This window comes from Nesoenas mayeri, assembly GCF_963082525.1.
Source record: "Nesoenas mayeri genome assembly, chromosome: 14".
NCBI classification, from domain to species: Eukaryota; Metazoa; Chordata; class Aves; order Columbiformes; family Columbidae; genus Nesoenas; species Nesoenas mayeri.
The window spans coordinates 17870481-17886347 of record NC_137556.1 but is presented as its reverse complement, the minus strand read 5'-3'; the positions used below and the strand labels follow the sequence as shown (position 1 = coordinate 17886347).

Here is a 15867-nt window from a genome sequence, read left to right as displayed (position 1 = left end):
CATGCACTCCACCTAATGGAAAGCTGCACAGAAATCTTTCCATGGATGATGTTTGACATGTATGTGACAAACAAGGGCATTTTTTCCAGTAACATTTTAAAGAAACAGGTCTATGGAAGTCGTTCTCTTTACAGCTGTAAACATGAAAGATACACAGGTGACACTCAAGCAAATGTAGCAGATGGGATGTTCCACACATTGTCAGAGACGAAGACCCATCTTCAGATCATTACAGTGAGCAAGACAGGAAGTTACTACCAGCAGAAAGGAAGGGATCACAAAATACTCTTACAGATTATGGCTCCTGGTAAAGTTACATAACCGAGGTATTTAGTAGGGAATGAATAATCATTTGGCTCCACCAATTACAATTAGTATATTAGTAATCTATTTGTACCTGACATTTATAATAAGTACATAATTAAGCTATGAATAAAATACATAAGGACAACCTTCAAACACACAGCGCTCCCAATACACCTGCAGTAACGTGTCTTAGGCCAAACTGACTTGGGAAGAAGAAACTCAGATGTGAACTGAACAGGGAAAGCAGCAAAACAGAACTCTTTATCTCTTTAATAGGTCCCACGACTATTGTTTCCAAACCTTCCCAGCTTTTCACATACGTATCATTTACATCTATGCAAAGATGAGTTGTCTATTCACTGCACTTCAGAGAAGAAATATTGATAGTATAAAAGCAAACAAGAAGGGATCCTCCATGAGAAAACTGGGTCAGTCAACAACATGTAACACCGTAACCACGTGATAAAAACAGAATGCCCTGAACTAATTAAACTCAAGCCAGCAGTAGGCCCACTTCTCCTGCTTCCCACATCAACTGTGACCCTGAGACATGATCCCACATTCACCTCCACAAAGCAAGGGCCACAAGTATGCAGTGTATTGCCGAAAAAAATACATGTGAAATATAAAGGCCAAACTAACCTGGGAAAAACAAACTCACGTGGAAACATAATATACATGGCCAATGAACACAGAAAGAAGCAAACTGTCTCACTTCTGTCCTGTCAAAAACAGCTGCAGGACTCTGTCATCCATCCTTTCACAACTGGAATAATATACTTTGACCATGATGATTTGCAAACACTTTTCCTCAAACAGCCTGTTGTCCACATCCTTACCCTTCTGCATGCATCAGGATCATGCCATGGGTTTCACATTAAAATTTTTACATCTCTATGCAACGAAGATGATACATTGTCTTCTCACTACAATTCGGAGAAGAAACGTCAAACATGTCGATCTTCCAGTACACTGGGTCAGTGAAAAATGTGTAACACAATGACAAAGTGACTAAAAAAACCAAAATTCTACTCAAACAAAACTCAAGCCAACAGCAGCGCCACTTCTCCTGCCTCCCACACGAATGGAAACTCTGAGCAAGGATCACATATTCACCTCCCCGGAACAAGAGCAACCAGAACACAGCATGTTGCCGTACGAAGTTGTGCCTTTCCCGAAGGCAAAACCTCCCTAGGCAGGACGCAGAAGAACGCAGCAATGAAAGGGCAGAGCAGCAGCTGAGGGAAATGTGGCGGAGAAAGGGTGATCATTGGAACTCACCGGGGGAGCGGTGGGGTCCTCCCCGAGCAGCGGCGCGGGCTCGTCGGGCGGCGGGCGGGCCGGGAGGGTGTCGCAGCAGCTGGCGCCCGAGAAGCGGAGCTGGCTCTTGCGCGAGTCGGCCGTGAGGGACACCTCGTGCGAGTAGGAGTGCAGGAAGGCGCGGACGCCGCCGATGCCCACGAAGTGTGAGGCCGGCACGCCGCGCAAGGCGCCGCTGCCCGCCGCCAGCAGCTGCGAGCGGCGCCAGCGCCGCAGGCGCAGCGCCAGCAGCAGCAGCAGGAAGGCGAGGAAGAGGCAGGACACGGCCGCCACGGCCAGCACCAGCCAGCGCGTCAGGCTGCCGGCCGGCTCGCCCGGCGCCGCCGCCGATGCCGCGCTGCCCAGCTCGGCCAGCAGCTCGGCCACGCTCTCGGCCAGCACCACCGTCAGCGTGGCCGTGGCCGACAGCGCCGGCCGCCCGTGGTCCTTCACCACCACTACCAGGCTGTGCCGCGCCGCGTCGCGGGCCAGCGGGAAGCGCGCCGTGCGCACTTCGCCGCTGTGCAGCCCCACGCGGAACAGCCCCGGCTCCGTCGCCTTGGCCAGCTCGTACGACAGCCACGCGTTCTGCCCCGCGTCCGCGTCCACCGCCACCACCTTGGCCACCAGCGCCCCGGGCTCCGCCGAGCGCGGCGCCAGCTCCACGCCCGCCCAGCCCGCGCCCGCCGCAAGCGCCGCCGCCGGCGGGTACAGCACCTGCGGTGCGTTGTCGTTCTCGTCCACGATCACCAGACGCACCGACACGTTGCTGCTCAGCGACGGCGCGCCGCCGTCCTCCGCCCGCACCCACAGCCCCACCTCGCGCACCTCCTCGTAGTCGAACGAGCGCAGCGCGTACAGCGCGCCCGTCTCCGCCTCCACCGACACGTACGACGACAGCGGCGCGCCCCGCACACGTCCCTCCCCAAGCCGGTACCGCACGCGCGCGTTCTGCCCCCAGTCCGCGTCCCACGCCCGCACCCTCAGCACCAGCGCACCCGCCGCGTTGTTCTCGGGCACGCGAGCGCTGTAGCGCGCCTCTGCGAACACCGGCGCGTTGTCGTTCACGTCCAGCACCCGCAGACACAGCACCGCGCTGCTCCACAGCGCCGATGACCCACCGTCCGCCGCCCGCACAGTCACGTTGTACTCCGACACCTGCTCCCGGTCCAGCTCTCGAGTCGTCACGACGCGGTAATAATTATCAAACGACTTCTCCAGACGGAAGGGGAGGCTCTCGGCGATGCTGCACCGCACCTCGCCGTTCACTCCTGAGTCGCGGTCTTGCACGTGGAGAAGGGCCACCACGGTCCCCGACGGGGCGTCCTCAGAGATCTCGCTCAGCACAGACGACACTGCGATTTCTGGCGCGTTGTCGTTGACGTCTGTCACGGCGATCGCGACTTTTGCCGTGTCAAAAAGTTCTCCCCCGTCATGTGCCTGAACCTCCATTTCATACAAGTCGCCTTCCTCGAAGTCCAGGCTACGCACCAGTGTGATCGCTCCCGTTTCACCCTCCAGCTGGAAAATTTCTATTTCCGACATTTTCTTCAAGGAGTACTTCACGTGCCCGTTGAGCCCCTCGTCGGGGTCTGTGGCCGTGACGATGACGATAGTGGAGCCCACTGTCACGTCCTCCGGCACACGTACCGTGTACTCCGCCTGGCTGAACACGGGAGCGTTGTCGTTGGCGTCCAGCACCGCCACGCGGATCCGCGCCGTGCCCGTCCGCGCCGGCTCGCCGCCGTCGCTCGCCCTCAGCACCAGCTCGTGAAACGCCGCCTCCTCCCGGTCCAGCGCCTTCGTCAGCACCAGCTCGGGACGCTGATCCCCGCCGGGACCCGCCTGCACGGCCAGCGAGAAGTGCTCGTCGCCGCTTAGCTCGTAGCTCTGCACAGAATTCGGTCCTGAGTCCAGGTCAAGGGCCCGGGCCAGAGGAAACCGCGACCCTTCTCTTGTCATCTCGCTCATTCTCAGTTCTTCTTCTGCCTCTCGGAAGCTGGGGGCGTTGTCGTTAATGTCCGTGATTTCCACTTCGATTCCGTAAACCTGCATTTCTCCCTCTACTATTACTTCACAGCGCAGCACGCATTTATCCATCAGCCGACACAGTTGCTCTCTGTCTATCCTCTCCGCCGTCACTAAATGTCCCGTCTTATCGTGCAGAGCGAAATATTGCGTGCTACCTTTGTCCAGGATGCGGACGCTGCGGTCGCGGATCCCAGGCAGATGCAGCCCCAGGTCCTTGGCCACGTCGCCCACGAACGAGCCTTTGGGCATCTCCTCGGGAATCGAGTAGTGCAGCTGCCCCCACGCCGCCTCCCACGCTGCCACCAGCACGCCCCACAGCAGGGCTCTCTCCCGCCGGCCCCAGCGCCTCCCCGCCGCCCACATCTACGCCGCGTCCTGCCGACACCGCACCAACAACAGCAGCTCCCTGCCACTGCCCGCTCCGGCTCTGTCTCGCCGCTCCCGGCCGCCGCCGGCCCCGCCGCCTCGCTGCAGCACGGCTCCGCACCGCGGGGACGCTCGCAGACCGCCGGGCCGCCGAGTCAGACAGTGAGCGAGCGAGCGAGCCGGGCCGCAGCGGGCGGGGCTGCCTGCAGCGCTCCGATCTTCCTCTCGCTCCTCCTCGGTCAACAGCGGCGCCCGCAGCCTCCTCCCGGCACTGCAGCCAGCGAGCGCTTCCCCGCGCTGCCCGCCCGGTCTGTCCCACCCACAGCTCGCGGCCACGGGTCAGTCTCCACGGAGAAATCGCTTCTCTCCAGCGGTGATCTCCTGCGTCGGCTTTTCTCCATCCGAGTTTTTCTTTGTTCCTCTATCCACAACCAGGGAGAAGGAAGATTCTTCACGTACCTCTGTTACTTTTACCGCACGGGTAAAATAGAGGTTGGCTTTAACTGTTTTATTGGGGGCGGGGAGGGGAGAGGGTTTAAACGGTAGTATAATTTAGAAGAAGAAATTTTCTTGTTCTGTCGTGTAGAATATTACGAGGTGTATCCCCTTATTCTGAAAGCACAATATCCTCCACGGTTTGCACAGTTTTTTGTAGCAGTCGTCCTTAAATTATTTTTATCTCGCCCTTTCTGCAGACTAATACAGCCTCATATTGGACCGTCACCAACCACATTTCCCAAATCTTGACCAACATCACAAGGCAGCAGTGAAATCCTCCTTTAAAAAGAGACCTCCTTAGGGACGGCCCTTCACATTTGAACTTACTACTTTCCAGCTGCATATCAAAGGCTACTCTAAATCAGACTCCATCTCTACCCCTTCTCCAAGAGGTTTCGTTGTAAGCTTATACTACAGGCCATGCTTACACTTAGGACTAATTATAGACTAATTAAGCAGCACGCAGATATACACATACAAAGAGAAAAGAAAACAATTAGTCATCCTCAGTAGTGCTACCATTTAACAATGGCTTTCCTTCAAAAGACCTAAGGGTACTCGTCAGGTAAATAATCTATATTTTCTTTCACAGAGCCACATGCACTTTCTTTTGAGAGTCCAACATCGAAGCAGCAATAAAAAGGGTGTTTGTTCAGCAGTCCACCAGGTCCAAGTACATAATTTCGGGAAAAAAAGATCAGGAAGGAAAAGTCAAGCGCCAACCCCATTTTCCCGACTCCACCGTGTAAGATTAGTGCATTTCATTGTAGAGTCAGGATCCACTACCATTACTGGCATTTCAGACGACATAAACTTCGTAATCCAAACCTCTCAGCTGAATCTGAACGTACGACTGCCAATGAAGCAAGAAGTGCCAACACCTACTGCGTGCTCCGAAGGGAACAGGGTTATACTCTTCCATCTTTAACGCCCTCCACTACTAGTGCATACCATTTTATAAAGCACGAGTTGTGGAGCCCAAACTTCCCAGCTGAATCTGAAGGCTAAATAACTTTCTGCCCTGACTGGATTTTTTTTTAACTTGTGGAAGACCAGCATCAGCAAGAGCTCCTTAGTTCAAACAGCTTTACCACAGCTTTACAATTTTGTCCAGCACAAGTTGAATGGCAAGAACCTCCCCATGGAGCCCATCTGAGGCACAGCTGATGAAGCAGGAAATATTAGTCCACACTACCTGCTGCCAAAAAAGCAGTGGTATAGGATTAGCTCATTCCTTCACGGAAACACGGATTGACATCAACTGCCAGAGCAGATAAACCGAAAGCAAACAGCCCACTACTTCCAGCATGAAGAAAACCCCAGGGAAATATGGACGAAGTTACAGGAAAGTTCACGGGAAAGAGAGAGAGAGCACGGGGTCATAGACCTAGTTTTTTTTTCAGACACATGATCTGACATCGCAGCAATCAAGCAAACCCATTCACAGGGAAATGCAATAAAGAAACACACCGAGGAACTTTCAGGGGGCCAGTACAAGCAAGGTGGTGTTCAAATATAAGACAACTTCAGACCCATTTTTAGAATGCCAACAACAAAATCTGGCTATTATACACAGCACCCCCAACAGTCTCCTCAAACACTTCACAGTTCATGTTATTGTCAACGATGGTCATCATTTGCTCATAGGCTCAGCGTGTTACACAGTAACGGCGTGATAAAAACACAAAGTCCCACTACAGAAAGGGGAGAGGCAGATCGCACTCCCTATGCTCACCATTCGGGAAAACCCATAGAAACAGGGAAGAAGGTTCAGAAAAGCTCAAGGGAAATGCGAGAAAGTGCGAGCCTACAGACCTGCGAGGCATCGGGGTCGGCGGTTGGCTCTCCCGCGCCGGCACTGCTGTTCGGGCTCCTCTTCCCGCTGGGCTCCCCGCCCAGAAGATCCTCCGCGGGCAGGCTGGGCAGCGGCGGCGGCAGCCAAGCGGCCTCGGCCATGGCGCGGCCCGGCGTCACGCACAGGTTGTAGGAGTAGGGCAAGGTGCCCTCGCAGAAGTCGGCCGGGAAGGCGGCGCCGGCCACGGACAAGCGCTGCGCGCCCAGGCAGCGCAGGACGGCGGGCGGCCCGGCCCGGCGCAGCCGCGCCAGCACGGCCAGCGCCACACTCAGCAGGAACAGCGCGGACAGCAGCGCCAGCGCCAGCACCAGGTAGAACTGCAGCTCCGCCGCCGAGTCGGCGCCCGCCGCCCGCTCGCTCAGCTCCGGCAGCGCCTCCTGCAAGCTCTCGGCCAGCACCACGTGCAGCGTGGCCGTGGCCGACAGCGCCGGCTGCCCGTGGTCCTTCACCACGGCCACCAGCCGCTGCTTGGCCGCGTCCCTCTCCGACACGGCCCGCGCCGTGCGCACCTCGCCGCTGTGCAGCCCCACGCGGAACAGCGCCGGCTCCGCCGCCGGCACCAGCTCGTACGACAGCCACGCGTTGCGCCCTGCGTCCGCGTCCACCGCCACCACCTTGGCCACCAGGTACCCGGCCTCGGCCGAACGCGGCACCACCTCGAACGGCTCCAACGCCGGCGCCGACCCCGGCACTCTATCTCCCGCTTCCGCCGCCGGCCAGAGCACGCGCGGCGCGTTGTCGTTGCGGTCCAGCACGAAGACGCGCACCGTCGCCGTCGAGCTCCGCGCCGGCTCCCCGCCGTCCTGCGCCCGCACGACCACGGCGAACTCGCGGCACTGCTCGTAGTCGAAGGAGCGCTGCGCGTACAGCGCGCCACTCCGCGCCTCCACCGACACGTACGCTGCCGCGTCCGCGCTGCCTCCCGCCAGCCAGTAGCTCAAGCGACCGTTGGCGCCCGCATCCGCATCATGCGCGAGCACTCGCAGCACCGGCGCGCCCGCCGCGTTGTTCTCTGCCACGTAGGCGCTGTAGGCGGCCTCCTCGAACACCGGCGCGTTGTCGTTCACGTCCGACACCTCCAGCACCAGCGCCGTGCTGCTCGACAGCGACGGCCGGCCCCGGTCCCTGGCCACCAACGTCACGCGGTGCTCGGCCGCCTGCTCCCGATCCAGTGCGCTTGCCGTCACCACCTTGTACAAGCCCCCCGACGACGCCACGAGTGACAGCGGCGCCTCGCCCGACAGCTCGCATGACACCTCCCCGTTCTCTCCGGAGTCTCGATCCCGCACTTTCATCAGCGCCACCACTGTACCGAATGGCGCGTCCTCGGGCACCGGACTCGAGACCGACGTCAGTGTCACCTCGGGCGCGTTGTCATTCACGTCCAGCACCTCTACATCCACTTCGCAATGCGCCACCAGACCACCCCCGTCCCTCGCCTCCACCAAGAGCGTGTATCCTCGCGTGTCCTCGAAGTCCAGCGTTTCCTTCAGTGTGATCGTCCCCCTTTCCGCGTCCACCAGGAATCTCTTAAGCACCTTGGCCGGCATGTTTCCGAAGCCATACGTGATGTGGGCGTTGATCCCGGCATCCGCATCAGAGGCGGAGACGTTCAATACCGTCGAGCCTAGCGATGCGTCCTCCCGCAGGGTCGTGCGGTACCGGTCCTGAGCGAACATCGGCGCGTTGTCGTTGGCGTCTGTGACGTTGATGCAGAGCTGGGCGGTGCCGCTCCGGGGCGGGTCGCCGCCGTCCAGCGCCGTCAGCACCAGACGCAGGCTCGGCTCGCGCTCCCGGTCCAGCGCGCGGCGAAGCACCAGCACCGCGAACTTGCTGCCGTCCGGACTCTCCTTCACCTCCACCGCCAAGTACCCGTTGGCCTCCAGTTCGTAGCCCTGCAGCGAGTTGCTGCCCACGTCCGCGTCTTGAGCCATGGCCAATGTAAAACGGGCTCCAGGAGAAGTCAATTCGTTGATCTCCAGCTGGAAATTGTCTTGAAGGAAGTGCGGCGCGTTGTCGTTGACGTCCTGGATGGCCACCTCGACGTGGAAAACGTTGAGTGGGTTTTGCACCAGCACCTCGAAGCTGACGGAGCAGGACGCCGCCTCGCCGCACATCTCCTCCCGGTCCAGCCTCTCACTCACGTACAGGTTCCCGTTCTCCCCGCTCACCGTGAAGTATTGCTTGTCCTCGCTGAGCCGCAGCTTGCGTGCCGGTAGTTCCGCCGGGCTCAGCCCCAGGTCCCGCGCCAGCGGCCCCACCAGTGAACCTCTGCCCAGCTCCTCGGGGATGGTGTAACGGAGCCGCTCCGCCGCCGCCCGCCAGCACAATCCCAGCAGCAAAGTGGGCAGCAGCAGTCGTCCGCCTGCTCGCCGCCGTCTCTGCCTCTGCCCGCTCGCCATTCTCGGCAGTGCTCGCCGTGCTCCTCCCTCCTGCTGCTGCTCTGCCTCCTTCCAGTCTCTCTCCCAAAAAGCGCAAGTGCTGCCAGAGGGCAGCGAGCGATGTGGGCGCCGACTCGGTCGTCCCTGCTCCCCAGTCTGAGCCGCCTCTCGCCGCTGCTCCCTGTGCCGCTGCCGCTCTGACCGGCGCCGGGCGAGCGAGCAGCCTGCGGGGGCAGGACGCTGCGGCGGCTGCGGCTGCGGCTCCGGCTCCAGCGCCGCTCCGCCTCGGCCAACAGCGGCACCCAGAGGCGCCGCGACGCCACCGCAGCCGCCTGATGGCCGCGCTCCTGGGGACCTGGGCTCCTCAACAAGGTTCGGTGCTTGCATCCAGCTGCGGAGTATCGCTTTCTTTAGAATCACTTAGCGCAGAACCTCTCGCTTGCTGCATCTCCAAAGTCGTTTAAATATAAGGGTCGCTCTCAGGTGATTTTAGGCCATGTCCTTGAGGTTCAGTGAATACTGATCGGTAAATATTCAGGGTAGAGCAAGAAATAAAGCTGCTCATTATAATACAGATGACACTATAACATCAATATATGATTATATAGCTACAGGATACCTTTTTAGCACTCTGTAAGGTATTTTAAATTCTACTTTCCTTACCTGCGAGAAATAGCTAGGAAATACACAATCAAAAGCAGAAGGAAGCAAAATTAATTTAAATCCTTTCAGTCAAGGCCTGACAAGGGTTTCTTCTTCCTTTTGGTCATCTAATTCTCTGGATATTTTTTTTTGTTTTTCTGTTGAAAATTTGTATTTTAGGGAGAAGAAAATTATATTGAGAACTATAGAACTTAATATTGTGTAAAGCTCTAGGCTGAAATAGCAGAATATTTTTCCTATTTTTTTCTGACCCACAAAGTTTCTTGTTTTGCATCTCCATAGTAAAGGTGCTGACAATGGTAAAGTGCAAAGTGATGTTGAGTGTTTCACAGAATCATGGAATGGTCTGCGTATGAGGGGACCTTTGAAGATCATCTAGCCCAACTCTTCGACCATGGCAGGGGCATCCATCAAATGATCAGGTTACTCAAAGGCCCATCCAACCTGACTTCGAACCTTTCCGATGACAACACATCCATAACTTTGCTGGGCAACTCATTTCAGTGCCTTGCCACCACCTTTATCATAAACATTTCACCCTTATGTTCAATTGAAACCTCCACTCTTTCAGTTTAAAACCATTGCCCCTTGTCCTTTTATGACAGACCCTGCTAAAAACTCTTTGTCTTTCTCACAAGCCCCCTTTGTATGTTGAAAGGCCACCATAGGTCTCCTCAGAACCTTCCCTTCTCCAGGCACCTCAACAACTCTTTTACAGTTCAATGAATTTTCTGGCCCTCCTCTGTACTCACATGTTTTTCTTCTATAGGCCCCAGAGATGGATGCAGTACTTCAAGCGACATTGCCAGCTCATGTCCCATTTGTCTTCCACAAGTACTTCCAAGTCCTTCTCTGCAAGGATGCCCTAAATGTGTGCCTAAGGGAGTAACCATGACTGGCAGGAAAATGACCATTTCTTTTTATACATCCCACTCCTGCCAAAAGAGCTCCCCCAAATCTTCTCTCCAACCCTACACAACTTGCATGTTTGTTTCTGACTCTCAGAAGACACAGAAATATAGCATGAGAGGATAATATACTAGCATCACACCAAGAAGGGAGGTGTATTCATCTGCTCCCCACCATGCTGAAGAGAAACAGAAGGATTCTAAAGCACATGAATGATAAATGGCCAAAGTAAAACAAGAGCAGTCATCCAAGAGAGACTGGATCATCAAAAAAATGCCTTAGGGACAATCTCCCCTCTTTTATCACATGCACTGTTCTACAGAAATGTAACTTCTACTTGAGGTTACACTATCATCTACTCTTCCTACCAAAAAACAGAACACGGAGGTACGCTCACATCTCCTGCTTTCCACCCCTGCTGTACCATGAGCAAGAGGCACTAAAGCCCAATAAATTGATAAATGAGGATATGTACCTATTTAAAAATAAACCTACATACACAGAAGACCAGGGAAAAGAGCAAAATCAGAGAACCAACTCAAGAAAGTTTTAAAAGGAAAGTATTGACAGATAAACTCACTGGGAGGATGTCTTAGTGTTCACTGCAGACATGGAAATTTGTCCCTGAGAGCATCTGTAAATTGTTAATCTCTAAAGCTGCAAGTGCAACCCTAACATCTTGCTCTGGCCTACATAGGAAGAAACACTCATCAGCTCTCCGTAATTATTTTATACTAAGTAGCCTCCTTATCTCCTGTAAATATGAAGCTGTAAGTTTAAATATCTTATCATGGGCCTTTTTCTCAAGCTAAGAAAGTGTCAAAAATTATCTTTCAGCTTCTGCTTCCTTCTCCTTACACCTAACAGTCTATCTGAGGTGGCTGAAGGAAATATTTGATGCAAAACACCACCTACAGTTTCAAAAGCAATAGTACTGTCCAGAAATGAGGAAAATGAACCACAGCCTTCCAGGAAACAAAGGTCCAAAGAAAGTGTAACTACAAATGTGAAGGAGCTCTACATCTCAAAGATACAGGGAGATACAGATGGATAAAGAGGTTTTACACAGGACTCATAAGCTCTTCTACCCGTACATCATAGTTCTAGATATATACTTAAATAGCTTATTATCAAAGGACTACCATCGTCTTGCAGGACAGGGAATCCAGGATGAAAGCATGAATAGTATGGGCATGAAATCACACCATAGGCTAGGCAAAAACATATGGACCCATTCCTTTTCCTGCTTGGAATCCAATCTCTCAGTCTCCTTGCTCTGTATTCACAATGCAACTTTTGTCTCTATGTTAGCCACAGGTGAAAGAGCATTTAATTCAGCAACATTTTGGGGAACCAGTGGTCTAGGAAAGTCTTTGTCTTGACAGCCAAACACTTTCACTGTATAGGTGAAAAGTACCTCCCCAACCTGACAATTTTAACAGATCTCTACTTTTAAAGACTGTCAGTCACAATGTAGGCCTGGTTTTAGAACATGAGAAGAAATAAGGAGGAAATGGGAAATACACAGAAGTGAGAGAATCATAGCTTATTGTTTCAGACTATGTCAATGGTAGTAGGTACATGAGAAGGATATCTAGTTGGTTAAAATGTACATGAGAGGATCACACAGGAGTTTACACCAAAGACCATAACCACAGTTCCCCAAGTAATTTATGAGGATGATAGGAAAAGGAAAATGCACAGGACCACAACTGTGGTTCCCATTTAACAAGTAGGAGAAATGAAACACTTATACCTCCCTTTTAGACATTTCGGTCTATGCCACAGTGAACTCTTTCACCTGCCCTGTCTCTGTGCAGGCCAAATGCTTTAACATGCTCCAACATCACACAACAAGGAAGAAAACTTTGCAGACAGACACCATCAAAGAAATGTTGCACCTACAACTTCTCCTGATGCAGAATAAGGATCACAACATGGATGCACACATGAACACTACTCTGCTCATTGTACTCATTAAAAGAAACATAAAATGCTTTGAAGGGCATAAGCAATACGTAGTTCAGTTAAAGGCTTAGTCATCAGTATCAGCTCAAAACATCACCATTCTTCCTCAGTCATGGGCAATTTGGAAGAGATGTGACTCTGCAACTGTTAATACAATGTTTACCTCTATGCCAAATGTCTACCATTCATAGGAAAATCTGTACTGATCATGATAGTGCAAGAAAATCAGTATCTTCCTTGTACATACTTCAAATAGGAAGTCCCACACCCACAAATTCCTAACAAAAATACACTCCCATCCCCTACATTCACAGCAATTTTAAGGCAAAAAAAAATCAAGAGTTACTTCATTAGACCAAGAGCCATTATAACATTGGAAGACTGGTCAAGGCTTGGAAAGGCTTAATAAAAAGAATATGAAACTCTACATCTCAGTCTTATAAGCTCATGTATCCAGAAAAATTACATTTCACACCGCAATTACTACAAATAGTATCCCTGATTCATGTTTGCACTTTCTTGGCTATTACTTGCAAACCAGTTTCTCAGAAGACTGTCATCCCTTTTCAGAACATGGGAAAAGGTGTCTAAGCGTAAGTGGCAGGAAAGCGTTCAGAGAAACTCACTGAGAGGGTGCTTTGGTCTTCATTGCAGGCCTTGAAATGCAACCCTGAGAGCACCTGGAAATCGTTCACCTCTAAAGCTGAAAGTGCAACCCTAAAGGCCTCTGGATTACATAGGAAGAAATACTCATCAGCTCTCAGTATTTTTTTTCAGTATCTGGCCTCCTCATCTCCCACAAAAATGAAGCCATGAGTGTAAAGGCCTTAAAACGGGCCTTGTTCTCAAGCTCATTCTTCTGAGAAATTACAGCAGAATCTCTTTCAGCTTCTGCTTCATTTTCCTAATAACTAAAATTCTGTCTTAAGAGGTTGAAGGAAGTATTTGCTGCAAAACAACACCCACAGTTTCAAAAGCAAAAGCACTGTCCAGAAACTGAGAAAAAGAAGCACAGCCTTCCAGGAAACAAAGGTCTGAAGAAAGTGTAACTACAAATATGAAGGAACTCTACACCTCAAAGTTAAAGGGAGATAGAGATGGATAAAGAGGTTTCACACAGCAATCATAAGCTGTTCTCCCCATGTGCCGTATTTCTAGGTATATACTTACACTACAAATATGAAGAAATTCTACATCAAACAGTTACAGGGAGATACAAATGTGTAAACTAGGTTTTCAAGAGGAATCACAAGCTGTTCTACCCATGCAGCATAGTTCTAGGTACACACTTAAGCTCAAATATTTTCTTACCAGAGGACTACCATTGCCTTGCAGGACAGCAAAGCTAGGATCACAACACAGATGTCAAAGGCATGATTTCAAACCATTGTCCAGTCAAAACCACATAGAACCACATCTTTCCGTAACTGCAGCCCACCATCTTAGCCTTCTTGCTCGGCATTCCAAAACTTGGGTTGCACTGTGGACAATATCCAACTTTTGCCTCTATGTTGGCCAAAGAGCATTTCACTTAGCAACATTTTTGGGAAACAGTGGTCTATCAAAATCTTGGCAGCTGAACACCTTCAGGTTATGGGTGGAAACTGCTCCTGCAGTCTGATAATTTTAACAGATCTGTACTTTAAGGACTATCAGTCAACTGAGGTCCAGTTCTAGAATATGAGAAGAAACACAGAAGAAATGTGAAACCTATAGAAATTAAGGAATTAAAGGTTAGTATTTCAGATTATGTCAGCTGTAGCAGGTACACAAGAAGGGTTTCTAATTGGTAAAATGTACATGGGAGGATCACAGAGGAGTTTATACCAAAGACGATAGCCACAGTTCTCCAGGTCATTTCTTTGGGCAATAAGAAATGGAAAATGCCCAGGAACACAACTATGGGCCCCATTTAACAACTAGGAGAAAATGCATATTTACACCTCACTTTTAGATGTTACAAACCATACCACAGCGAGCTGTGCCACTTACCTTGTCTCTCTGCAGACTGAATGTTCCAGTGTGCTCCAACATAATACAAAAAAGGGAAGATAACTTTGCAAATAGAAACCACTGAAATAAATGTTGTACATGCAGCTTCTCCTTGTGGAGACCAAGAATCACAACGTGGATGTATGCATGGAGACTTCCCTGCTCATCACACTCATTTCAAGAAAATAAAATGCTCTAAAGGGCATATACAACATGCAGCTCAATTAAAGACTCAGTCATTAATGTTAGCTCAAAACACATTCATGCACATGGGCAATTTGGACAAGATGTGACTCTGCAACAGTTATTGAAATGTTTGCCTCTATACTCAATGATTACGAATTCACAGGAAAATCTGGATTGAATATGACATTGGACAGTGTATAAAATGAGTACTTTACTCGCACCTACTTTAAATGACAAGGCCCAAACCCAGAAATTCCAGACAAAAATACACTCCCATCCCCTACATTCACACCACTTCTAAGGCTGAAAAAAAACATCAGCAGTTACTTCATGGGAGCAAGAGCCATTAATAGCATCAGAGGGTTGGTTGATGCTGGGAAAAGCAACCAGGATTAATCCCAACATCAGTCTCACAAGCACATGTATCCAGAAAAAGGACATTTCACACAGCAATTAGAAGAAATAGTCTTCCTCATTCATATTTGCACTTCCATGGCTACTACTTGCAGACTAGTTTGTCAGAAGATTGTCATCCCCTTTCAGGGTATGGGAAAAAGACTCTAGTGTAAGTGGCAGAGGCCTTGGTACGATATTAAAGCACTGTCCAGAAACATGGAGCACACAATCCCCTCTTTACCTGCTTCCAGGCCAGTCTCTTGCTGATCCTATGCTGACTTCCCACCATGTGTAGGTGACAAATAAGGGCATTACTTCCTGTGATTTTTCAGACACATGATCAGACACACAGAGGCCATCTTTGTATCATCATGGCAAGCGATCCAAGCCTTTAAATACTATTGACAGGGAACATTGTGCAACAAGAAGAAACACTGTTGAAACAAGATGGGGCCAGTCCAAGCAATGTGATATTCAAAACTAAGCCATCTTCAGACCCATTTCTAGAAGGCAAAATACACATGCCAGGTATCCATAAATCTCCTCAAACACTTCACAGCATGTGAATCCCTCATTCTTGTTCTTCATTTGCATGTAGACTCCACTTAATGAAAATCTGCACAGACATCTTCTCCTTACTATGGATAACATTTGACTTTACAGGATGTATAAAAGACAAACAAGAGCATTTCTTCCAGTGACATTTTCAGGAAACAGGTCTATGGAAGTCTTTATCTTTACAGATGTAAACATGAAAGACACGTACTCAGGCAAATGTAACAGATGGGATCTTCCACACATTGTCAGGGGAAAACGACCAAATTCAGATCATTACAAAATACAAGACAAGGAGTTAACGCCTGCAGAAAGGAAGGGATCAGAACATACATTTCCAGACTATGGCTTTTAGAGAAGATCCATAATCCAGCTATTTAGTAAAGAATGAAGAGCCATTTGCTTCAACGCATTTATGATTAGTGCGTCAATAAACCATTAGCACCTACAATATAATTCGTA

General features: G+C 51.0%; 1 protein-coding gene across 1 annotated transcript; it reads right to left on the bottom strand.

Moving 5' to 3' along the window:
- Nucleotides 1-1410: 1410 nt before the first annotated feature.
- LOC308045860 (uncharacterized protein) lies at nucleotides 1411-9123 on the bottom strand (the record flags this gene model as incomplete). Its single annotated transcript, XM_080353368.1, is given in 4 exon segments — nucleotides 1411-1497; nucleotides 1588-4000; nucleotides 4002-4423; nucleotides 6316-9123. Coding segments are annotated over 4 exon segments (5730 nt in total).
- Nucleotides 9124-15867: the final 6744 nt, after the last annotated feature.